The 26627-nt window shown below is 41.9% G+C and overlaps 1 protein-coding gene across 4 annotated transcripts in view; it reads left to right on the forward strand.

Moving 5' to 3' along the window:
* The window catches only part of OSBPL1A (oxysterol binding protein like 1A), a 73528-nt gene extending 50500 nt beyond the window's left edge, over nucleotides 1-23028 (forward strand). For 3 of the 4 annotated variants that reach the window (XM_061448638.1, XM_061448639.1, XM_061448636.1), the window contains 11 exons: nucleotides 5755-5830; nucleotides 7273-7407; nucleotides 9520-9617; nucleotides 10452-10634; nucleotides 11110-11217; nucleotides 11308-11397; nucleotides 11652-11778; nucleotides 14916-15032; nucleotides 15661-15784; nucleotides 18180-18294; nucleotides 21847-23028. In XM_061448638.1, coding sequence (XP_061304622.1) covers nucleotides 5755-5830; nucleotides 7273-7407; nucleotides 9520-9617; nucleotides 10452-10634; nucleotides 11110-11217; nucleotides 11308-11397; nucleotides 11652-11778; nucleotides 14916-15032; nucleotides 15661-15784; nucleotides 18180-18294; nucleotides 21847-21949 — 1276 coding nt within the window. In that variant the 3' untranslated portion in view covers nucleotides 21950-23028. The remainder of the gene's footprint in view (nucleotides 1-5754; nucleotides 5831-7272; nucleotides 7408-9519; nucleotides 9618-10451; nucleotides 10635-11109; nucleotides 11218-11307; nucleotides 11398-11651; nucleotides 11779-14915; nucleotides 15033-15660; nucleotides 15785-18179; nucleotides 18295-21846) is intronic. The other variant, XM_061448640.1, reaches the window with a different exon arrangement.
* The last annotated feature ends 3599 nt before the right edge of the window (nucleotides 23029-26627 follow it).

The raw sequence follows: 26627 nt of genomic DNA on the forward strand, positions 1-26627 counted from the left end.
TTTGGGAAGGTAACATAAAGCAGATGACTAAGTGTGTTGCTCTGTGCTCTTGTGCTATTACCAAGGTGGTATTTATGGCCTTGGCTAAGTGCCTTTGCTAATTAGAGCAGGAAGTTCAGGGTTGGGGGGAAAGCGCTAGGTAAAGGTGGACATCTGAATTGCATTTATTGCCTTGGAAACTGAGGAAAAAGGAGGCAATTCACAATCAACATGAAAATGTTGACATGCATTGTCTTGAAGAGTTCTAACAGGAATCAGTCTCTTACTATATATCATTTACTATACAAAAGAAATAATTTGGCCAAGTTCCCATAACACTGTGTTATGCTGTAGAACTGTAGGGAGCAGATGACTGAAGAAGCATTTAAGATCTGGTGGTCTTATAAAGGGGAAAGAAAAGCAATAAGGGAGAGGGACTTTTTACAAGCGTGTGTAGTGATAGGACAAAGGTAATGGCTTTGAACTGAAACAGGGGAGATTTAGGTTAGGAATTAGGAAAAGGATTCTTCATTATGAGGATGGTGAGGCACTGCAACAGGTTGCCCAGAGAAGTTTTGGCTGCCCCATCCCTGGGGGGCCCGGTTGGATGGGGCTTTGAGCAACCTGGTCTAGTGGAAGGTGTCCCTGAGCATGGCAGGGGGGTTAAACTAGATGGCCTTTAAGGTCCCTTCCAACCCAAACCATTCTGTGATCTCTGCTTATGTTGTTTCTGAGTTGTGTGTCTTTTAGCAGCAAAGAGAGTAGAGGATGTTGGAGTAAAATGAGTCTCTGGCTAATAATTAATTGCTAAACAGAAGTGAAAACTATGATAAAAGTAGAAATTTTTGCATGTAGATAAGAATGTATGGTCATATTTTAGCTTTTTTTACCTGACATCTTGGTGACACATGGGGACTTGTCCACAGAAATACTGATGCAAACTGTTTCTCCTCAGAGCTCAGCCAATTTAAACTTAACCTTTGAGATAACTGTTTCTGTGGGTGGGAGTTGTGTGGAATTTCTGGCCTTGTTTCTAAGGCTCTTGGTGGCAGTGGTGGTTGGCCTGGTACAGGATCTGTTTGACAGGACTTCAGGAACGTTATCTACCTGGAGCTGCTGGCTTCAGTTTGTGCCTCTTGGTTTTGGGGCTAGTTAGAGGGCATGTGGTCTAATATGCATTGTCTGTGATGTTACTGGTGTCCTTTTTGGAGCAGAAACCTCAACTTCTTGATGCTGTGCAAAGTGAGAGGTCCAAATGTTTTGACAGCTGTTAATACCACCTTTACACCCTTGGGTTTGCTGTAACTTGTTTGCTTAACTTCCGTTTCTGGTAATCACATGGAAACAAGTCACTTGGAGAATAGACCTGATTCAGTTATTTTGCTTAAAATCTTGTTAACTTCCTGTAGTACCTCAGATGAACTGCAGCTGCGTTTGGGTTGGGTATGACAGTACCTACACTGTTCAGCAGTCATAGAATCATAGAATAGTTAGGGTTGGAAAGGACCTTAAGATCATCAAGTTCCAGCCCCCCTGCCATGGGCAGGGACACCTCATACCTAAGCCATGTCACCCAAGACTCTGTCCAACCTGGCCTTGAACACCACCAGGGATGGAGCATTCACAACTTCCCTGGGCAACCCATTCCAGTGCCTCAACACCTTACAGTAAAGAACTTCCTCCTTATATCCAATCTAAACTTCGCTGTTTAAGTTTGAACCTGTTACCCCTTGTCCTATCACTACAGTCCCTAATGAAGAGTCCCTCCCCAGCATCCCTATAGGCCTCCTTTCAGATACTGGAAGGCTGCTATGAGGTCTCCACGCAGCCTTCTCTTCTCCAGGCTGAACAGCCCCAACTTTCTCAGCCTGTCTTCATACGGGAGGTGCTCCAGTCCCCTGATCATCCTCATGGCCCTTCTCTGGACTTGTACCAACAGTTCCATGTCCTTTTTATGTTGAGGACACCAGAACTGCACACAATACTCCAGGTGAGGTCTCACGAGAGCAGAGTAGAGGGGCAGGATCACCTCCTTCGACCTGCTGGTCATGCTCCTTTTGATGCAGCCCAGGATACGGTTGGCTTTCTGGGCTGTGAGCGCACACTGAAGCTGGCTCATGTTCATTTTCTCATCAGCCAACACCCCCAAGTCCTTCTCTGCAGGGCTGCTCTGAATCTCTTCTCTGCCCAACCTGTAGCTGTGCCTGGGATTGCCCCAACCCAGGTGTAGGACCTTGCACTTGGCATGGTTAAACTTCATGAGGTTGGCATCAGCCACCTCACAAGCATGTCAGGGTCCCTCTGGATGGCATTCCTTCCCTCCAGCGTATCAACCGAACCACACAGCTTGGTGTCATTGGCAAACTTGCTGAGGGTGCACTCAATCCCACTGTCCACAGTGACAAAGATGTTGAACAAGACCGGTCCCAACACCGATCCCTGAGGGACACCACTCGTTACTGGTCTCCAGCCGGACACTGAGCCATTGACCACAACTCTTTGTGTGCGGCCATCCAGCCAGTTCTTTATCCACCGAGTGGTCCATCCACCAAATTGATGTCTCTCCAATTTAGAGACAAGGATGTCGTGTGGGACAGTGTCAAATGCTTTGCACAAGTCCAGGTAGATGACGTCAACTGCTCTACCCCTGTCCATCGGTTCTGTAGCCCCACCATAGAAGGCCACCAGATTGGTCAGGCAGGATTTCCCCTTAGTGAAGCCATGCTGGCTGTCACCAAGCACCTTGTTGATTTTCATGTGCCTTAGCATGCCATCCAGGAGAATCTGCTCCAAGATTTTGCCAGGCACAGAAGTGAGACTGACTGGTCTGTAATTCCCCGGGTCATCCATTTTCCCCTTCTTGAAAATGGGGGTTATATTTCCCTTTTTCCAGTTGTCAGGAACTTTACCTGACTGCCATGATTTTTTCAAATATGAAATCAGCATAAGTATTTCCTACCTTCATCTAGAAAGCCTGAGTTCTAATCTGCCTCTCCCACTTGAGTGGTGAGGCTTTTGCATAAGGTGGTAAAGATCAGGTTTTGACTGCGGGGAGCATGGGTTTTAGTTTTAGAGATGTAGGAATAAATCTGTTGGCTCTGAGAAATTCAGTGTTGGGATGTACGTACAAATATAGGTGAAGACATCTTTGATTATAGTGCCACTTCTAATCTGATGTCTTATTCTGTTTTTTTAATGTAGTTTCTGTCCTACTGATTGCTCATAGAGTGTTTTGATAGAGGACTTAATTCTAAAAAATTTTTGGGAGATGGTTTGAGAGATAGGAGAATAATACATGAAATAATCTGCAAGTATTCGAATCACTTCTGTTTAAGAGGGAAACCTTTAATCTGAGCCAGACTTTAAAAACCAAAATCAAAGAAAAACCCTCCCCCAAAACCCCACAACAAACCCCCAATAATAAACATCCTTTTCCAAGCCCAACCAACCAAAACCCAAAAAAAACCTTGTGCAAAAATGAGGCATCAGTCTTGATAAAGGTGTTGCAGTAGCAGATAAGTATTGGAGGTAACACAGGAAGTAGGACTACTGAAACTAACATCTTAGCCTGAATAGACTACATTTAACATCCACTTGTCACTGCTGTTTCCCTGTTATTGCTGAGTTTTTGTGGTCAGGTTCCCTTTGGTCCCCTCATTGGGACTTTTCAGAATGCAGATGTGTTTGTGTGTAGCTTTGGGGAGCCAGGACTTTGCTCAGGTTTACATGAAGAGCAAGCTAAACATGCCTTTCTTCACAGCATGTGTCTCCTTCCCCACAAGATTCCTGTAGTAGCTGGTCTACTGTAGGTGATGGACAAATGTTTTTGTTTAAGTGAATGATCTTAAATACATCTGATCTGTTCTACTGCACAGAGATTCCAGCAGATGTTTTTGTCACTTAAAGCTAAAGTTAACTTCCTGAGTTCGTTCTAAAATTGACCTCTGGAAGGAAATTTTTGCATTCATAAACCTTTCCCTTAATCACAGGGAGTGTGTCAAGGTTAGTGGGCCTCAAGTCTTGGCTGCCTGTCATTTTTCCACATGTCCTTACTTGTCCCTGGGATCTTTCTTGGTGACTTAAAACTGGTTTGTGTTTTCTGACTCCCATATCAGGTTTGGCTGATGTAGGTAGGAAGTATGGGTAAATGGCTGAAATGGAATGCTGACTTTCAAGTAATTAAACAAATTGGACAGGATAACTTTAATGAAAACTTGAGTTTTTTTATATGCAGGGGAAAAAAGCAGTCCCTGTATATAGTTTAGCAAACTAGAGGCATGTGAAGGGCTTACTCAAAACACAAATACTGGGTCAGCTAACTGCCTTCATTGAAGAATATGCAAAAAAAAAATAAGTTATCACTACAAATGAAGGTAAGACTGACTACTTGGTGGACACTGTCCTCTCCTGGACATATGTATCAAAGCGTCTACAGAAGTGTCTTATACCTGATATTATTTAAGGTAATCTGTTGCACAAAATATTTTTGTATTGGTGGAAAGTTAGAATATGGAGTGAGTGATATCATGTTGGTCAATTAAAATAAATCCTCCTACCCACTCATCCCCTGCATGGGAGCCGAGTGGAACAAGTCAGTGTTAGGCTGTTAGCTACTTGCTAACAAAATGTAGTTTGCTACTGTGAGGAGTTCAGGCATATGACTTGGGGTTTTTATTAGATAGGGCTGCTTGTATTTTAGGGAGCATTTGTTTTAGCTTCGTTCTGAAAACTGAAGCATCAGCCCTGGTAAAGGAGGTGTTTCAGTAGCAGGTAAGTATGGGAGGTAACACAGCAAATACGGCTACTGAAACTAACATCTTGGCCTGAATAGAATTTGTTTTAATTCTCATTTCTTCTTTTGGCACTCTGTTTACCAGAGAAGAGGCGTGGAGGAGGCAGCTACAGCCTGTTCACACTCTAAAAATGATACTGGCTTAGCTAATTTGAGGGGAAACAAAACCTTCTTGGTTAGAAGGGCAACACAATCATTTAAATAGAGTTAGCTAAATGTTGAAATTCAAATAGGTCATGCATTTTGAGTGTACAGGAGGCAATAAATACCTTTTGAGAATTTTTCTCATTGGTAGTAGCTTCATGATCCAAACACAAATTTTAGTAGTGATGTGGACAAAGAACTTCAACCTACATTTATGCTTTCCTGTAGGTAGATTGGATTAATAATTGATCTGGTGAGTAGCAGTATGAAAACTGAACAAAATCTGTGCCTGATTTCTTGCAAAGCTGAGAAATACGGGCTATGTTATACAGACTTAATGTTGGTTTTGAAAGTATGCTTAAGATTCACTTCAGGATATGTCAGCCCCCCGTATAACAGGCTGCTGTGTGTTCTGTCCTTTAATGATGCTGATTCTTCTGTTGTACCTGAAGGCTGATCTTAATATAGGCAATAAATGTCATGGCCTTTCATTGTCAGTGTTCAGGTGACTAGCAAAAAAACAACTTCACTCCTTAACTCTCAAATCTGTTCAGACAGTGAACATACTCAGAAAGAACTTGCACTGTTGTAATAACTGATGTAGAAATTCTCTTCCACTACTCTTACGCACAATGAAAGGAATGGAATTGTTCTGGTTTTGGAGAAATTCAGGTTTCTGTGCAGGTAAAACAGTTTAAGTGCTCCAAAAACCCCTTGGGTTTTTTAATTTAAAAATTAGAAAACTGTTACTTTCGAAGAAGAGTATTTGGGTTTCTTAGTCATGGTTAGTAATGGAACACTTTTCTTCCTTCTGCTTTCTTCCCTGTTCCTTTCTGCAGAACAAGCTTGCCATCTCCAATGTTTTCCAGAAATGACTTCAGTATCTGGAGTATCTTAAGAAAATGCATTGGAATGGTAGGTAATCAGAAAGCTATGATAAAAGATGGGAAGTGATTGTTTCACTTGGGGCCCAAAAGGGACCTTATTAATTTGCTGCTTATGCTTTATTTGCTTTCGCAACTCAAGAAGGTAAGACCTTGTCAGAGCAATATTCCTTCAATAAAAGCATTTTCTCTTGATTTTTAAGATTTTTTAACTACTTTAATTTTGCTCTTCTCCTTTTCTTTTATTATCTCAGTCTTTCCCCTGCCCCCCATGGTGTTTACTAGCCAGGCGGTTGCCAGATCAGAGGTTACCTGGTTGGCACCTAATCTGCTTCCAGCTAAGGGTGGATTGAGAAGAGTTCTTTCCATTAGATCCCTGCAGTAGGCTGAAAGTACTTACTGCTGATAAACCTCTGCCAGCCGGTAATGTGCATTTAGTCACTGGTTTTCTCCTCACCCCTTGGCTGTAGCTATAAACAGCACCAAGCAATGGGGTGTAGAAGTGCTGGGGAATACCTGTGTCAGCAGCTCCAAGTCTCCTGAGTGGTTGTGAGGCGTCTGAGCCTTCTCACAGTGGCTTTAGTGTAAAAGTGTTATAACTGTAAAATACAAAGAGCAGATTGAAAGCCTGTCTTGCGTAAGGTGTGTGCAGAAAAAAAAACACCACCACCACCATAAAGATCTTAATTCTGCTTTGCAGAAATGCTGCACAGAAGTTGGTGGAGGGAGTGGAACTTAGCGTGGATTGTATCAAAGCGTCTGACAAAGCTGTTAGTGCCATATGCTGCTATTATGGTTAAGAACAGTGCTGTTTGCCATGCACAGTGCCAGTGGTGGTACTACATGCTTTTTTGCAGGCAGCTTAAAACACTGCTATGTTACGCCTTTAGGGGGCATGCTTTTTAAAAATGGGAAGGAGAATAAACTGCATCAGAACTGTAAGACCTCTGTTAATATTTTTATTCCTTTCACAAAAATTCCCCTTTTCTTCTGAATACAGAATCCTGGTTTTCACTCCTGTGCCACCATGTTTCTCTGTCCTTTCTCATCGTCCTTCTCCCCCTGCCTGCCTACCTGACTCTAAAGAAGATAATACGTTTAAGTAATTAGATGGCCTATATCTATTTTTAAAGTAATAAATAATTCAGTCTTTAGAAAGGTCCTTAATACACCATTCTGTTGTTTCATCTCACCTTCTTACCTTCTTAATGCATTTTTTGATATTAAGTTTATTTGATTGATGTTTTGGTTTTTGTTTTAAAAGTAGCCTTAATGTCAACACAGGCTTATCAGGCTCATAAGGGATGTACAGGGTTTTTTCCTTTTGGCATTAGCAGAGCCAGGTCAAGCACATGGCATTAGCACTTAAGAGCATCATTTTTTTTTTGTTTTATAAGCCAGTTACACTTTGGTCACTGCAGGTCAGTGTATTTAGTCATTTGGTTTTTAACACAAGTTTCATTTGTGCATCAGGAGCTGTCGAAGATCACAATGCCGGTTATCTTCAATGAGCCGCTGAGCTTTCTACAGCGACTTACAGAGTACATGGAGCATACATACCTCATCCACAAAGCCAGCTCAGTTTCCAGCACGACCGAGCGAATGCAGGTACTTTGGGTGTGGGAACTTCTGCAATTTAGCTCTTGATGAATGGGTTGGGATTTTTTTTCTTTGTAGATAGTCTCGTCATAGGAGGAACTCCCATAATTTGCTGCGTGTTGGATTCTCTTATTCATTAACCAGTTTTGCTGATTGTCCTGGTTTCAGCTGGGATAGTGAATTTTCTTCCTAGCAGCTGGTATAGTGCTGTGTTTGGGACGAGATGTTGATAATACATTGATGTTTTTGTTGTTGCTAAGAAGTGTTTACACTAAATCAAGAACTTTTGAGCTTCTTTTACCACCCCACCAGCAAGTAGGCTAAGGGGGGCACAAGAAACTGGGAGGAGGCACAGCTAGGACAGTGGTCATCTCCAACAGTTTTTAATTTCACCCCATAACAAATGCAGAATTTGGAAAAACTGGTAGAATACTTAGGAAAGTGTGCTATCACCCTGGAATTGCAGAGATACACAAATCACTGCAGCATGGGGCTGGGCCATGTCTTCTGAGCCTTCAACATTATTCAGTACCCTCAAGGGGAAGAGAAGGTGTCTGGATCTGAAGACAAAACAGGCAGCTGCTCTAAGCCCTGCAACTGGCACAGCAGCTGAACAAAAGAAACAACCCATGCAAGTATCAATTGCCTCTATACACAATAAGAAATAGGGGAAGCTGAAGTCAGCTGGTTTGTTAAAGGAATAAGGAGGTTCTTCTAAAAGGCGGAAGGCAAAAGTAGTGGACAAGGCAGACTGCTTTGAAGCAGGGCCATCATGAGAATGGGAGGAGGGAGAGAGGTGGCCACTGACCTGGGTGGAGGAAGAGGAAGAATTCACAAATGATCATTCATAAACGATCTCTATCCATGAGTGAGCCATGAGATACATGAAGAGATTTCAGCTTCATCCTGGTCAGTACATTATTGCCTGGCTACTCAGATGCTGGGATACCAGGGCCAGTAGCCTGGAATTGGAGGCTAAGGAAGTCAGACAGCTGGAATCCGTTTCTGGAGAAGAGGGGAGCGATAAAGTGTTTTGAAAAGTGGCACAAATCCTCAGCCTCTGGAGGTGACTCCTGTCAGGCATGAAGGAAATGTGTCCCTTCAAGGAAGATGTTTTATGTGTCACCCAGGCAAGCGGGCCACCATGCAGAAAGGTATCCAGTACCTGAAGGAATTAGCTGTGCTGGAGGTCATTTATGATGACCTGGTCAACAAGCAGGTTACCCGAAAGTCTAGGTGAAGTCAGGTGCATTCAAACCATGTGGCCAGGACTGTCATGGTTTAACCTGGCAGACAATTAAGGTAGCTAAACACCAAACCTGCTTGCTTACTCCCACAAGATGGGAAGAGAATTGGGAAAAATAAGTAAAATTTGTGGGCTCAGATAAAGACAGTTAAATAGAAAAGGAAGTGAAAATGATGATAATAAAATAATTAGAATATGCAAGTTATAATGCAGTTGCTCACCACCTGCCAACCAATGCCCAGCCACTTCCTGAGCAGGGGTTCCCACCCAGCTTTCCCTGCAGTTTGTATACTGAGCATGACACCATATGGTCTGGAATATCCCTGTGGTCAGTGGGGATCAGCTGTCCCGGCTATGTCCCCTCCCAACTTCTTGTGCACCCCCGGCCTGCTTGCTGGTGGGATGGGGTGAGGAGCAGAAAAGGACAGCCTTGGGTGACATGGTTTAGTGGGAGGTGTCCCTGCCCATGGCAGGGGGTTTGGAACTAGATGATTTTAAGGTCCTTTCCAACCCTAACTATTCTACGATTCTATTCTGTGATTCTATGACTTGACTCAGTTCTAAGTGCTGCTCAGCAGTAACTGAACATCGGTGTTACCAACTTTATTCTCATCCTAAATCCAAAACACAGCACTGTACCAGCTACTAGGACGAAAATTATTCTAGCCCAGCCAAAACCAGGATACTTATCTAGGAAAAGTTTTGCTTTTCCTAAAAATTGGGGTTTTTTAGCCTTTTGATGAATACCGTTTACTCCCCTGCCTTGCAAACAGAACTTTGCTAAGCTATTGTGGAAGATTCATTCTGTAATACCATGACTGTGGTAGGTAAAGACTAAGATACAGGAGATTAACTGTGTGCTCTCTTTTGAATAGTGTGTTGCTGCATTTGCTGTGTCTGCTGTGGCCTCGCAGTGGGAACGTACAGGGAAGCCGTTCAACCCATTGCTTGGAGAGACGTATGAATTGATCAGGTAAAAAAAAAGAAGATGCACTGAAGAGTCATATTATTCGGTGTACCTGATGTCTTATTAGACTTGTCAGGTGGCTTGCAGAATGCTCTTTAGCTTGCAGGATTCCCTCCATTCTCCTAGTAGCTGCTGGAGTTGCTTGCATTACATGTTGGTGGTCAGCAATACACCTTCCAGTGGAGGGAGAATACTTAACTTTTCAACTCATATCTGGCAAGTGAAATTTGTCAGGCTTAAAAACAAGCTTTATTTACTAAGATGCCTTTTTTTCTCTGAAACCATCCGGACAAAAAGATGCATGGTACCTAAGGAAGGTGTTACAATTGTAATATTCATTATATGAGTGCCCAGAATACAAATAGGCAATTTTAGTCTATTAATGTGCAGCCGCACTTAAGGTAAAGTTTTTCTCTCAGGTAAGGTTTTAGCCTATGTTTGTGTGAAAGTTTAAGAGGTCACTATCAAAAGTAAACATGGTGGCTGATAGCATTTGGTAATCCTTATTACCTTTTTACATTAGCTTAGAACCACAGAGTGGTTTGGGTTGGAAGGGACCTCAAGGATCATCCAGTTTTGATACTCCTGCCATGAGCAGGGACACCTTCCTCTAGACCATGTTGCTCAAAGCCTCATCCAGTCTGTCTTCAGTTATTTAGAATGAGGATGTTGTGTGTATTAGTTGATCTTTTTGTTTTATCCTAGGGTTGCAACTAACTCTTGCACTGAGTACAACAACTATGCATGGGCCCAACCATCTGTTTCACCCTGGGGAAAATAGCTGCAACTTCACTACGCTGATTACATAGATCTGTGCTTTTGGTTATCTTTATTTTGCAGAGATGATCTTGGATTTAGACTTCTCTCAGAGCAAGTTAGCCATCATCCACCCATCAGTGCTTTCTATGCTGAAGGTTTAAATAATGATTTTGTGTTTCATGGATCAATTTATCCTAAACTCAAATTCTGGGGCAAGAGCGTGGAAGCAGAACCAAAAGGCACAATGACTTTGGAGCTTCTTGAGTAAGTTGATAAGTAATAATTGCAGAGGCACAGTGGCCACATTCATGATGATTAGCGTGCATTAGTCTCATGAACTTGTTTAACACCCACATACTGATGTTTGATGGCATATCACTTTGTGGGGAGGAGTGCATGAGAAGATGAAAAGAACTGCCATCGTGTCTCCTAACTGCGTAGTGATAGTATTAGTAGTTGGGGCTTGTGTCTGTATGTTCTGCAGATTCCTGGACATCAGTACTACTAAGACTAGCATGCTTGGTCGTGTTTGTCATTCAGTGCTAACAGTGACTGCACTGAAGTGGCTGTGTTAAGGAATTGATAAAATCTGTAGCAAGAGGATAATAAATTTCTTGGGTTTCCTGACTTATTACCACATCCATTTCAAGACTTGGTGCAAATTAGAGATGGTGGCTGGTTGCAAGAGCGACATCCAGTACAACGATGCAGTATTTCAGTTTTTATTTCCCTCCTTTAGACACAATGAAGCCTACACGTGGACAAATCCTACGTGCTGTGTGCATAACATTATTGTGGGCAAACTTTGGATTGAGCAGTATGGAAACGTAGAAATAACAAACCATAAGTAAGTTAAGAGCATGAGTGCTTTCACTTGCTATAAGTTGAAAAAGAAAAGTATTTGGAAGTAATTAATGCCTTCTTGTTCTGCCTTCAGAACTGGTGAAAAATGTATACTGAGCTTTAAGCCCTGCGGCCTCTTTGGGAAGGAGTTGCACAAAGTTGAAGGCTACATTCAGGACAAAAGGTAACAGCTTCATTTCTAATAGGGAACAAATGGCTGTCCTCTGTTTCTGATGGCAACTTTAGAACTGAATGCCTTTTAACGTAGTCTGTCAAAGGCATGAACCTGCAATAGCAAGGGTATGAATTGTGCAATATCAATAATGGAGTTTTAAGAGTTGCTCTCAAAAGTTCTCCTTTCAGGTGTTTTTGCCTGAAACGATGAAATAAATCTCTTTAAGCTCTTTTGTAAACTTAGTTGTTTTTTTTTTTTAACAGTAAAAAGAAGCTTTGTGCGCTGTATGGGAAGTGGACTGAGTGTTTGTACAGTGTTGACCCAGCTACATTTGATGCTTACAAAAAACTTGACAAGAAAAATACAGAAGAGAAGAAAAGCAGTAAACAGGTATTAATCACATAAAGCATCTCAAAAGCATAAGGCAGCTAAAATAATTTTTAGTAGCATTTTAGAGCATTAAGATCTATTTCACTTACTCTTTCCTAGTAGGATACAAAATGTATTGGATGAATACTGTCATTAAGGGATGAAATACTTTCTTTTTCAAGGATTTGTATTCAAACTATCCAAACCTTGAAGTGGTCTAAATAGTGGCTGGTTCATTACCAGCATCTTTCTCTCAAGTCGCATGGAGGAAATAGCATATCCATTAGTTGGACCACGGTTCTGGTCATATGTGATAGCACTGATATTCTCATAGGAGGATTTTGACCTCTAGAGGCAGAATAGTCTAGTTTTTCATCTTGATAGAAGATCATATTGTACAGCTTTCAGAATGAATGCAGAAAATCCTTGTAAAAGAAAAATAAACCCAAACCTTCATTCTTAATTTCTCCAGATTTCTGGTCATCAGTATGCTTTTTGTTTAAGGTGAATGGTGATGTGATAACATACAGCTTGATGAAGAATCACACTCACATAATACCTATAAGCAGGGATTGCTACCCTTTGACTGGAGACAGATTTTTTTTTGTTGGTTTGGGTTGTTGGTAGGTTCTTTTCTTAAGAAAAAAGAGATAGAGAACTCTGAAAGCAGTTGTTTCTGTGCAGGTTCAGATTGTTGCTGTATCTGAGATTGCACCAGTCCTTGTCATCAGGAGAGCACTAAAGCACTGGGGATTACTGCTTCTCTTCGAGTCTGACCCTGTGAGCTCTAGGGAGAAGGAACAGAGAAAAACACACCCTGTGTCTTTGTTCAGCTACTGCTTTGCATTTCCCAACGATGCTTAAGACTATTACTTCAAAATGAAGCTCAAGCTGCAGTGTTGCTCTGACACCAGAAAAGCAGGCTTTTCCTACTCATTTAACAGAGCTATTTCTGCGTAGAAAACTGAAAGCTTTGTAATGCACGCTACAAGTCAGGCAATCTGCTGAATGTGTATTCCCACTGCCCCCTTGTGTTTGAGGAGTTGATATTGTTTATGGGTTTTGAGCATCTACGTGAGCCAAGTTTTATGTATCATGTCTGGATGTGGTTTGTCCCTTCATAGTAGTGAAAGATTCATTCAAGCATGAACGTACCTGTCTTTGAAACTTCTCTTAGAATTTTCAGATTTATTTAGTTATATTCCAACTATTGTTCCATGCTGCATTGCTACAAATGAGGAATTGCTTGTTTCCCTTTAGGGGACCTGCTTCAATGTGAGTCCTTCTGCAATTGCACTGGATTTTCCCCCAAGTCTCTCTGATTATTTTTTTTTTAATAGGGATAAAATTTAAGGAAAAGTAATTTTGCAAGAAGCAAGGCAAAACCTCATGCATGCGGAGGTGACGTTTTACCAAGATCAGAAGAGTTATAGAGCTGTGGTTAGACCAGGGTGATTCTGTTCTTAATGAACTAGAGCCTATTTTAAATCAAGATAAAGCACTTTGTGCAGAATTTCCAATGGAAGTATATGGAAGAGCATCATGTAAAGCAACAGCACCTCCTCTTTTTTACAGACACCAGAAGTCTTGCTTTGGCACAGTCTATCACTACCCTCCTAACAATATACCGAGAGCACATGAAAATCCACTTTTTAACAAATTCTCTGTAATTCTTACAACATTATGTATCCACCAGGGCACAAATGGCAGTGTGCGTTGTAGGCTTTCTATGGAAGTTGGTTTGGAGTTGGACAGTCTGGTATTGAAGTGTCTTTGTTTTGATATAAGGATACCTTACTCATCTGTTCTGCTTCAAATTCCTGACTTCTGCAAGATTGATTGGTGTCCTTCCAAGGACAGAATGTCAGATTGCAAGCACAGTTGAGATACAGTTGGCTAAAACCCTTGTTTATCTTCCTGATAGCTGAGGCACTGAACCTGGTCTGCATATTGTTCTGATTACTTTGCAAAGTGTTCATTATTAAAAACACTGTATCCAAGTGCTCCACAATGAAACAGAATCCCTAATTTTCTCAGAGGCATGACACACAAATCATCTCAGAGGACAGTTGAGTCTAGTTTGGGTACTGGATTTGTTTTGCACTAAAACATTGGTCTGTATTATCTGATGCAACCATCAGAAAGCAAAGCTTGTTAGCAGCAGGATTAAAGCTGTTGGCATGTAGCCAATGTATTTAAAGTATTAGTTGCCTTTAAATTCAGCTTTAATCTCCAGTGCTGGTTTTAATCCAGTTAGGTTTTAATCTCTTAAAACATGCTGCTGGTTTTAGCTGTGATAGTGACACCAAGTTTTCTTGGTAGAGCCACGTTCAATGTCAAGCTGCCTTTAGTTCAGGATTGTCATGTAGCTTGTGTGGCAGAATTGGTGTCAGCAGCATTGGACCCCACCTGCTTTAAAGCTGTGCATAAAATGGGCGATGCTTTAGAACTAGTTCAGGTCACATCTACAGCAGTTGTTCTCTACTGTCCTAGTAACCCTGGGTAAGTTTTTCCCTTTCTGGGAAAAGTATTTCACAGTGCTGTGGCTGCTGCTGCCTCAGGCTGTAAGCGTCAGCCTTCATAGCATACCCTTCCCAGAAGAAGTAGCTCATCTAGGATACTCATTTAATGTTTGCAGTTTGCCACTGTAGTAGTGTAGTGGTGAACGGAAAGAAACGTTCCTCTGAGCAAAGAGCACTAGTGTAGGGCTTTGTTGTGTGCAAGCTGAAGACAGCTTTTGCATCACGTGCTGGTGTTTCTTTGATGTGGAAGGATGAGGAATGTGACTTCTGTTCTTAAACGTTAATGAAATGATAGTGGAGCTAAATGCCAGGCATGGGAATGCTTGTGTTTGAGGAAACGGGGCATCTCTGTGGTAGAAAAAATGACATTTCTTAACGCTTGGAACATCCAGGTTATAGATAAGAGATGCTGATGCAAGAAACTGTTGATAGTCTTCCACTGGGAGGGAACTGGGAGTATGTATACTATGTTAATGCTGCTATCCTTCTTGACAAGCATTTAGAAAAGTCTTTTGTGGCTGAAATTACTTACTTTTGGTCAAGGATATAATTTTATGTAAGTTCCAGTGTTGGAATGAATGGGTCTAAATGGTTTATGATTCATATAACTCCTCCTCTTCTATTTGCTGCTTTCAGATGGGCAATACTGAGGAATCAGATGAGATGCCTTTGCCAGATTCGGAGAGTGTGTATGTTATTCCTGGAAGTATTTTGCTGTGGAAGATAACTCCAAGACCTCCAAATTCAGCCCAGGTCAGCTATGCTTCTGCTCACTGAAAGTGTGTGCTGTCCTGTTATTCTCTGTCTTCAACACAAAGCAAACCCCTTTGTTATCTCTTCATTAACAAGTCTGGATTTGCCTGTTTATTGCAACAAACTTTCCCACTACAACTGTAACTCTATAATGTGGGGTTGGATGGACAGACATTTCCTAGGAGATGCCTGCATAGCTTGAGTTGGTGTGTGCAGGGCTGTGGAGCTGGAGAGCCAGTGAGCAGAATGGAAGGAAGGGTATGTGTGCAATTGGAAAGACCAAGAATTGGAACACAGAAAGGTGCCTTCAGTGAGTTTATCAAGGAGGAAATCTCTCTACAGAGATAGGGAAAATACCAGTAGGACTGGAAAAAGAAGATAAGAGAGAAATAGTGCACTGAGTAACTGGATGCCTGCCTGCTTAAACAGAACCACCGCAGATCACCTACACTCTGCCTGACAGTGCATTTTTGCTGGTATCTTGAGTGATTGAACAATAAAAAAAGCACTTAGGTGCTGTCCAAAAACATCATAAAAACTTAAACATAGTAAAAATCTTTCTTGTGTATTAAGACTAGCTGCCAGAGACATTGTAAACTCACTTTTTATCTTTGTCTCTGAATTTTAGATGTATAATTTTACTAGCTTTGCTATGGCTTTGAATGAGCTGGACAAAGAAATGGAGAGTGTCATCCCCAAAACTGACTGCCGGCTACGACCAGATATCAGAGCCATGGAAAATGGAGAAATAGGTAACTTCAGTTATTGGCAAAGGTGGTTGTTTTTTTTTGTTAAAACTGAGTGATGATAAAAAAGTAAATTCCACATTTAAGTTTTTAGATAAATTGTGAATAAGTAGCTACCCATAAAGATATATTTCTCCATGCTGCAGACAGTAGCTCTTTAATACAATACAGCCTTCTGCAGGCTGTGGTATGCTTCTAGTGAAAGATGTGTCACCCACTTCTACTGGGGGTGCTTGGGATAATTTCCTTCATAGCAGCCCATATATGATGCTGTGTTTTAGACTGGTGACCAAAGTAGCGTTGATAACACATCAGTGTTTTGGTTATTGCTGAACAACATGTGCACAGTGTTAAGGCCACCTCTGTTTCTGGAGTTGGCAAGAGGCTGGCAGGGGACACAAGTCAGGACAGCTGACCCAAACATGACCATATTCCATGCCATGTAACATCATGCTCAGCAATAAATTGTGTATGTCAGGGGAAGTAGCTGTGGCTTGGATACTGGCTGCATATACAGTTCTGCTGGGGGAAGGTAGTAAGTGGTTGCCTTTGCATCACTTCCATACTTTTTTTTTTTGGTTTCCCTTCACTTATTAAAATGTCTGTATCAACCTGTTAGTTTTTTTGGGTTTTTCTGCTTTTGCTCCTTGATTCTCTCCCTTAACTCATTGGGGTGGATGGGAGTAAATAAGTGGCTTATGGGCACTTAGTTGCTGGCCAGGAACCCAGCACATCATCTGCTTGTTTATGTTCTTCCATATAAGCAAGAATCTTAAACTTCATGATGCTGTGCTTTTTATTTAGCTTTAGGCCCTCTGTTTCCAAACACTCTGTGTTTGTGCTCCATAGTAAGCCCTGTAATTAGAAACTAGTCTGAGGAGACTGAGCATCAACAACCAGCATTTGTGAACTTCTCAGTTTTCTGTTTCCATAAGCCTGATGCAAAAGGAGTATTTTGATGTACCAGTTCTGAGAAATGCACTCAAACTGTTTTAAATGAATCTGTAAAACCAAAAAATACACTTGATGCAAAATTATTCTTCACTGAGAGTTGAACATTTCTGTTGTTTTAGAACAGTGAATTAGAAATACATTATGAAGCTTTCAGTGAGTAGAAATAGTGTGCTTTTTAGAAATGTCATGGAGACTGTTACTGTAGATACCATAGAATGAAAAGTGTCTTTTAGTCTTCTGGCATTTGGTTCCTCTGGCCCTCTTTTTGCTTCTTTTTCTTCGGCATTTTGCATATTAAAGCAGGGTGCTCAGCTTTGTAGACTAAAAGCATTGGGGCTCTTGCTTTCTCTGGATTGCCAAGTGATTGGGCTAAGTCACAAAACCTCTGATCCAGTTTCAGCTGTGTAGTAGGGCAATGACTGTGACAGTCTGAGATCTGGCTATGAAAACAAAACAGTGACACAGGGGTAATGCAGTACAGCTGAACTGTGCAGTTTTTTTCTCAGAAGCTGAAAACCACCTCTTTGAGGCTTTTAAAAGGCAGATCAGTGAATTCCCACAACCAGTCTCTCCTGCCTGTATGATTCTTTTGTGGCCATCACGATGGATGTACTTCATGCAGACATCCCCAGTAATTTGTCTAAACTTGAAGTGCAGAAACTATGCAGTTGTCAACAGACCATATTCCTTAACTATACTAACAGCTTAAAGTTTGTCTAGCAGATAGGCTGGTAATATGTACTATGTTAAGAGCTGGCACGGTAACTGGGAATGCCTTCCAAAAATGAACTTCCAAAAAGACTACTTATTTCTAAAATGTCAATGAAATGCTTTCTGAGGATTCAAAAAGGTAGGAAAGAGATCAGCCTTCACCTGATCTCCTTCTTAGTGTGACTCAAACTTTCTCACCACCCTTTCTGCCAAAGAGAAGCAACTGTTCCGCTTGTTTAGGACCATGAGCTGTGCTACCTTAGTGTGTTAAAAACTGAAGGATGCTGCAGAGTGACAATTCTTTGTGGCTTGGAAATGAATATTCCAACTCCCTGTTGATCAGGAACTAGGCACTAGTAACAACTTATCCCAAACCTTAAAAGAAGCAGGCGGCCAGGCTTCTGAAATAAATCCAGCGTATCTTAGTTTCCCTACTGAAATAAATTGTAGGTATGCCACCTCACCTAGCTCACATTTGGTGTCACATAAACACGTTTTCAGGGCCCTCAGGTGATGGACAAACATGTATTTAGCAGTCTTAAAGACTGGCATTTCATTGACTGATGTTGTGCTGCAGCTGGCCTGGCTTTGCTCTTAGACAACCAGAAGCATTTCTGTGGTTTAAATGGACGATGTTTACTGCTTTCCTTATTTGCTGGGTCGGATGGTAATGTCCATCTTATATTATGCTTTAATGTCTTCTGTATTTTTACTTGTGTGTTCTTATTATTTCAAGACCTAGCTAGTGAAGAAAAGAAGAGGCTAGAAGAAAAACAAAGGACTGCCCGCAAAAATCGTTCAAAGTCAGAGGAAGACTGGAAAACGAGGTTAGTGTGTGCTCGCCTCTGTGTGTGTGTAAAGTTATGTAGAGGCTCTGAACAGTCCATGCTGGTGATGTGCAGTGCTGTGTCAGCATGAAGAGCTGACATCATCAGGTTTGGTAGTGCCACTGTTCTATTTGCAGACTTGGTCCCTGCAGGCTGTAGTGCTTCCAGAGAGAAGTGCCAGGTTTGGTCTCACTCCTTTCCCTCTCGCTGCTTGCACACACCCATATTCAAATTGTGCTGTCTTTTCTGAGCACCTCTTTGTTCTGACACCAGGAAGAGGTGTTGCCACCGATAGCTGCTTGTAAGGACTGTTGTTGCTGATTAATTTATAATCGCCTCAAATTTGCATGCTTGGCCAAAGGGAGGAGGAAATGTTTCCTCCAGTGAACTTGATAGCTTTTTGCCCATGACTTCTCAGATCGGTTGCTTTGTGCTGGCAATACTGTATTCCCACTGCATATAGTTATTCTCAAAACTAGTGAAATGACTGTATCACCCAGCTATCAAAATTGTGGTCCTCCTTCTGAAAGGGTTACTAACTGCTAAAGTTAGAAGAGATAAGGGAAACGTTAGCTTACAAGGATGTTTGTTTGCTTTTTTACTACAAGATGAGAGGGGTCATTTGTGAACCCTTGCACACATGCTAAGTAGAAACTGCAAACATGACCGAATTGAGTCTAGTTTGACCAGAAAAGGTTTATTTAAAAGAATAAATTTGTGGTCTCTCCTTCTATAAGGTCTCTCCACAGGAAAAAGTGGTAGGGCTAAAGTCTCTGAAAGTAAGCAAGCTTCGTCTTTTCTCTATTAACTAGCTGTTAATACGCCCAGACACTGTGGATTAAATCTTTAAAATGCCTGTTTATAACTATAAATCACTTTTTTCTTTTTTTCAAATGAAGTCACCCATCATGCCAGAGTCCCAGGTTTGGACATGTCTGCCTTTGTCTTTTTCCTGTGCCTGCTCTCCTGAAGTGTTTGGGTTTGTTTGCCCTGAGACTGGTGGAAAATACCATCTTTGTAATGCTTCCAAGTAAACGTGTTAAGTGCTGGACAGTCTTGCACCTCCTGCTTCCTTTCCTGAATTCAGAGTGCTTGTAGCTCTCGCCAAGTGTTTTCCAAGCAAGGGAGAGTCATATTTTGTTCTTCCAGGTGCCTGACGTAGCTTAAGGTATAGCCCAAAGCACCTGAGGTTGGTATGGGAAATTGGGGAATTCCCAGGGGGCAACGCAGAGCAGTGGTTTTCAAGGTATATAATTAGTGCAGAAACCATTCACAAGGTTCTTCAGTTGCTGTTGTGGAGGTACCATAGACCTGCTCAGCACTGGTCTTGCAATATTTTTTTCCAGGATTTTTCTTTCTAAAGCTTCAGCAGGAAATTCCTAGTCTCTGATCTCTTTAGTTGGAATGCCAGGTGTGACTCCTCCAAAGGATGAACATAAATCCTGTAAAGGAAGCGTTGTGCTTAGGGGGTGGGAAAATGCATACTGTGAAGGAGAATTCTGTTCCCAGATCAACTGTAGGTCTTACCTTCAGTGTAATACAAACTCTGGTGTGAATTAGTGCAGTTTCGTTGCCTCAGAAAAGCCAGTTTCTTAACTCTGGCTAGTAGAGTTCCTTCCTTGTAGGACAGTTCTTCAAAGCGCCGAGTGATTTTCCTTAAGTTATTTCGAATCCACTTAGAAGGGTGGGTCTTGGTGTTTCTGAAGAAGTGATTCATATTGAACACTGAATGCTTTAGAGGCTGACCAGTAGTCTCAAGTCTTGAGTTGAAGACCTGTTCTGAAACTAGATTATCTGATTGGTCTGGGTCTCCTGTGTCTCTCAGACTCAGTTCTTCCTATTGCTCTTCCCCATTCTATTGGAGTAGGTGACTGCTGGAGGAGGGGCACATTGACCTGAGCTGTACAAGTGTTGAAGACACACTAGTGAGGTACTGGGTGGTAGAATGAATTCTTTAATCTGAGAGATGAGGTAATTTATATTCTTGCCTCCCAGCAAATGCTTGGGTTTGTGCTCCAGTGTGAGCTGCTACTACCTGTGAACTAGACATATGCACGCACTTTGGAATAGCTGACTCATCTTGTGTGGAGACGATGCAGCAGTTAACCATGGACAGTACTGGGGTGAATGACTTCTTTTGACTTCAGTTCACTTAACCAGGACAGCAGCAGAACTGCTCAAGTGTGCTGCAGCTGTTCAGTTCACCACTGCAAAGATGGTACAAGGCATTTCTTGTGATGCACATCTTGAGTCTTTTGAGACAAGCAAGACTTGCCCGTTAGCTGCCCTGCTTTGTAACACAACCGCAGTATTAGTGGCCTTTATGATGTTGCAAAGAGATCAAGTCATATTTTGTCCAAATGTGCTTTAATTTCTGTTCTGAAACCTTATGGTACCCTGGAAGGGATGAGTTAAAATGGGCTGCCTTGCACGTACATGATTTGAGTGTGTTTGCTGCGGTGAGGGGGATATGAAGGAAGTACTGGCTTTTGTGGCCAGAGAGGAGGTGAAAGGAAGCTGTGGAGCCTGTTAACCACAGAAGCAGCTTCTAGCAAGCTGACTTGTGCCATAAACGCAGCTTAACAAAATGTAGCAAGAAGTTAAAATGTTGGAGGTCTGGTACTGTGCAGTGTGTGCTGTTGAGGCAGAAGCTTGAGTAACTGGGCCCCAACAGAAAGTGGTGTTCAGTAACAGCTGCAGGAGTGCCAGAAACAGCATAGGAGAGAAGGAAGAAGAACTTCTGGGCCAGGGTGATTTGACAGGGTCGTTACTCCCTACTGGGGGATACTTGCCCGTAGTGTGGCCTTGTAAGTGAACCTTATTTTACAGATAGTCCTCCACAGCAAAAGGCTTTACACACATGGAGGTGTAATCTGTGCACCTCCGTAAGAGGAGAGAGGGGAGGAAAAAAAGAACGAAGGTGCTAAACTTCAGCATTTCTACCCACAACCATCTTAGCAAGTGCTTGCAAGTAACTTCCTACAAATGGAATCAGCTTTCTGGGCATTCAGATCAGGCTCCCAGCAGTAATGGTGTAATGCAACACAGTGATGTTACAATAAGCTGTTCCTGCAGCCTGTGGGTGATACTTCACCTACTCTAAGGATAACAGGCACACTTGTTCTGAGTGTGCAAAACAAGGCTGTAAAAAACAAGGGGCGGTCTAGATCCCTCGGAAATAATGTTTTCCTGTTTTCAGGACTGCAGTGCTTGTGGTGTTTACATGTCTTGCAAAAACTGTTGATGCTTATGCATGCCAAAATGATTGTTCACAACTGCTTTGAAGTAAAACTGTACCTGCCTTTTATATGCAATAGTCCGGGCTGCTTGAAGTGACAAAATACTGGTGTCAGTAATTCTATCTGGGAGGCATTTTAAGCTGTGTGGTGGTGAATGGGGGGATCCACCCACTGAAGATGACTTTAAATTCACTTACAAATTGCAATGCGAGAGAGCTCCTTCAATCACAACAATTACTTTGAACAATAAACTGCTGAAGAAGCAGCAAAGCAGTTCTGAACTTTTATAAAAGTGGGTGTTAATAACTTCACTTACATGCTCTGTGTTTCCTTGCAGGTGGTTCCACCAAGGTCCCAATCCCTACACTGGTGCACAGGACTGGCTCTATTCTGGCAACTACTGGGATAGAAACTACTTTAACTTGCCTGATATTTATTAAAATGCAATAAGGAGCCTGTGACTGATACAAATAAGTCTTAATCTGTTTTAATGTTTTCCCTTGTTTTACTTATCTCCTGAAAAAACCTGACAAGTTATCAAGAAGATTATTAAGCATCTCTCCACAATAAATCTGCTGGTACATGATCTGCAGTCCCATAGGTAGGGGAATAATTTTTCTGGCTGATGGTGGGTCCTGTGTGGACAGAGTCACCACAGTTTCAAGATGCCCTGTTTGCTGAATACACCTATATTAGGTTGTGGTGTATGAGGAGTAGAACACCTTCGGCTGTTCTGTGAATACTTTCTTTTGTAGAGAACATTGGCACAAGTAAAACTGGTTTTATTTATTGTGACATGGGAATGCTTAAAAGAACGCAGAGGAACTGCAATATTCTGTTCTTAGGTGAAGAAGGAAGTGTCACTTTTGTAAAGATGTAATTTTTCATAAAATTGACTTTTCTTTTACTAAAGTAACTCCCTTAATCCTGAGCTCTGGTCAGAGATTCCAGAAGCATTCTGGTCTCTGGAGCATTAATGCAATTGTTTAAGCTGGTAGCATTACTCAGAGGTATTTATTCAATGTTTTGTGCAGTGTGTTCTGAATTTTGCTCTCCTGTTTTGCTACCAACCTTGAGGTTTAAGGAATTAAGAGCCATTCAAGTATCTACAGATTTGATTTGAACTGCACACTAGTGACAGGTTTGAAATGAATCTGTTTCATGCACTAAAAGTTCTGGTGCCCAGCACCGCTGTATAAAGACAAGAACCTCATCAGTCCAGACGGTGGAACATGGTGGGGAGGGACAGGACCTGTGTCTGTACTGTGCAAACTCCCTGCAAGGAAGTCTTGTGCATTTCAAAGGTAGTACAGCACCTCAGTGAGGCCTCCTGTGCACAGCTGCTTTACCCCTTTTCAGTGGGGTGCATTCAATCTTAGCATGTAAGTTTATATTGAACTGTGTACAGAGCTTCTAGAGGGCAAGCTGCTCTTTGTACAATATTTTAACTGCTGCCTGGAGGTTAGTGTTAATTGAATAATTTAATCGCTGGTAAATAAAGGCTTCAAAATTTCTTGCATCCAGTCTGAAGTGAGTGGTGTTTGACAGTGCTGCTGCTTTCTGAGCAAGCCTGCTCCAAAAGCTGCTGTGATGAAGCTGCAGAGTGTGAGTCCCTGCAGTTAGGTGGGGTGGGGATGGTTGGGGAACCAAGAGCATCCTCCTTGAACATGCAGGCTGCAGCTCTTGTTTTGATGGTGTGCTGCTGAAACTGTTAATGAGGCAGAGAGCTGCTTCCTATTTTTAGGCTGTGCACTACTAGGATTACCCAGGTAGTGATGCTGAGACATATTTGCATAGATAAGGGAAAGCCTTTTCTTTGGCAGCCTTTCATGTGAGGGCCCAGTTCTCACAGTGACCCATATCTCTGAGGCTTATACATACAGTGAAGAAGCTGGGCCACTGCTGTGAAATTCACACAAAGTTAACATTCAGGATGTGCCATGCTAGGAAAGTATAAAATGAATGAGAATGCTATGCCAGTTGCTGGCTTTATTGGAGCATGTGCATGATGCATTACAGCGTAGACTCCATTCTTCCTGAAGTCCAAACAGCCTGTTTAAAAAAGTAACATGGATTTAGTGCCCACAGGAGGGCAGGAGACCTAGCCAGAACACTTGGAACAGATGTCAGCGAGATCTAACACAAGCACTGGAGCCAAGCAAATCGTATTGGTACAGTAGCTTCTTAGAAGTCATCTCTACCCTGCATTGTACTGACTTTGGTGCTTTCCATTTACTGACCACTGATGAAGCTGTAGAGCTGAAAGCTGAAACAGGAAGATGACACAAAGAGCCACACTTTCTTACCTGACAAGGCATAAGCTTGCTCAGATGATTCCACTTGTGCTGTAGATTCCATTCTCTTAGGATGGCACAATAAATCACCTGCCGATGGGCCTACGGTTGTAGCAATTGAGCCCTGCATATAATTGCTGCCCAGTCTTTAACAGAACACTCTACAAAGGGAATGGTTATTTTCTACGGAAACTGCTCTACATAAGGTGGAACCTCTGCATCCAGCATCAGCTCAACATCCCAACACAGTGATACAACCTCAGTGGCTGAGATAACCTCAGTTTTGCTGCAGGAAGGCACAGCCTAGAGTGGATTGTTAGGAGCAAGTGACCATGGTGGTTCTTCTCACGTTAATTTACATCATTTGCTGCATCAGCAGCACCTTCTACTAGTGTTACTGCATTCTCTGAGGTCTGAGAGCCTTCACAAACAATCTGCAGACTGGTTGCCACATGCCTCACATAATAAAAAGAATCACTGCTATCTAGGACATGGGCAGCAAGCTGCATAGGCTCAGCAGGGATGTACACCAACCATTCAGGTTCCTCGGGGGATGAAGCCCCATCAGATCCAGGGTGGCATTTGCTTTCTGCAATGGAACTATCAATTGATGGGTGTCGAGTTCGTTGGAGCTGTATTAAATACCATGTTCTTCAAGGAGCTGGTCTGCCTCTATGTCAGTCTATGTCAGTGCACTTGCCCTTTTGCTTGGGCTCTGCAGAAAGCAAAATATCTATGTACTCTGATGGGTTCTCTTTCAGTTCCCTCTGCAGTGGGAGTGACAGCAAACTAGGGAACCACAACGTGAATTCAAACCCATGCCCTGAATTCACTTTTTTAAAGATAAATCCCACCAAAGCACCCTGTGGTACGTGTAATGTGCTTAGTCTTGGATTACTTGACGAGACCCAACACTGTAGTGTGCGGAAAGCAGAACGGCTGAGTGACTGACATAACAGACCGAAAAATACACCTGAGAAGTGATGTTCCATGGTGACCTCTGCCAGAAGCTCAGAGCAAACAGCTAGGGACTGTAACCTCTTCAGCCACAGCAGTATGTGAAAAGAGCAACAAGATTATTCCTTAACTGTTCATACTGCAGAACTTTATGGTTGCAAGGGCAAAACCTGAAACAAACCTCAACAGCCCCAGGGACAGCATTTGCTTTCCAGTTCATGTTTTCAGTGGATACACGCAAGATCATTTTCTGTTCCAATAAAGCAACACCCCAAAAAAGTAACTGTGTAGTGCTGTAACTTTCAAGGCTACCGGGCATTTATGACAATCACAAAGGCACGAAGATTGTAGGGGCAAGCTGTGATCAGAGGAGTCTGCTGCGGGATAAAAGCTTATTTGCCAACAGTGCTACAGTCTTCATCAAAGTTGTAAAACCATCATCTACCTACCTGATGTTGCACTGCTGGATGTCTGCGCCTCTAAAAATCCCCAGGTGAATTCCAGCAGCACCGAGGATTTAAGATTCAGCTGTCTTGCTGCTGAAGTATTCAGACTATCTACAGGAACTTTCTTTAATAAGTAACATATCCACAAGAGGTCATTCAAAATTAGCAGAGTATTTATATCACTTTCAATCTGGTTCACTGGAAAGTATGTTAATGGTAAACTTACCACAAAATACTTCTTCCATAGAAGAATCCTTAGAAAGCAATTTCTCATTAAGAAAACTTCCCACATGAGAGCTCATCAGTCCTGGGGAGTGACAAAATGCAGATCATAATAATAAAAAGTTAGATATGAATATGCTATGGACTTACTAAATTAGTAAGAATAGCTTTCCTACCAAAAGGATAATATATACTTCAAGAATATATATGAGGACTAGAAAATATATCACTTCTGGAGTTGTGACAGTAATCTGAAGTGTAAATTTCTGTATGGAAAATATATGGAAGCAACAGGACTTCATAAAGCCATTCAACATACCTGGGTACAGAGGCAGTTACTTTGAGACCATCCTCAATGAGCACAGATGTAGAAGGTAACTTGTAAATTTGCTTCTGCTGAAGGCTTTCAGAATTCCAGGTCTGCAAAGATTTGTATAGCAAAAGCCTCAAAGATGTTTAAGTATAGATATCATAAACCACAGGAAAAAAAAAAGTTACTAGCACAGGTAACAGAAGTATGAACCTACTTAAATATTTAAACAGTCTTCAGCCACAAAACTGTGTCTGTCAAACTTAAGAGCTACCAGGAAAAACACATCTGGTCCCAAACTGAAGAGCCAGTCAGCCTAAGTACAGTTTGCCCAACTGCAGGCCTTGTCCTGCCATGCTTTGCCCCACCTGCAGAAGTAATGGCTTCCAGGCAGCCTTAGAGTCTCAGAAACTTCGGACAGAAGTTTAGCAAATCAAAGTCCCAAATAAGCTGTATTTTTTTTGCCAAAACCAGGCTCAGATCATTCATTAACTTTTCGTTAGATAGTTCACAACAGGTTAATGAACCACACTGCTTAGTGACACATGGGGCATGCTCAGTTTTCAGTTTTTAACTTGGAATTTCTTTCAAAGCTTCAGATAAATAGGCAGGAGAAGAGGACTTGCACTGTTCACAAGCACCGCCTTTGTTTCTACCTGCCAGAGACTGCAGTAGAATTCTAAATGGGAGTTTGTATTCATACACCAAAAAATCTCCATGAAAAACTTCCTGCTTTTCATATCAAAGGTACAAAATAATGTTTTTATTTAAAGTGTCTTTATGTGTTTCTCTCTTTGTCAGTACAAAGTCGAGGCCTTTGCTACAAGTGGGGAAGAGTATATGTCCCAGTAGTACAATTACCTTTTCAATACAATAAACATAATTCTTT

Source organism: Pezoporus flaviventris, unplaced genomic scaffold (assembly GCF_033815535.1).
Source record: "Pezoporus flaviventris isolate CSIRO_AGI_PZ_B2104156 unplaced genomic scaffold, CSIRO_AGI_Pfla_v1 ptg000007l, whole genome shotgun sequence".
NCBI classification, from domain to species: Eukaryota; Metazoa; Chordata; class Aves; order Psittaciformes; family Psittacidae; genus Pezoporus; species Pezoporus flaviventris.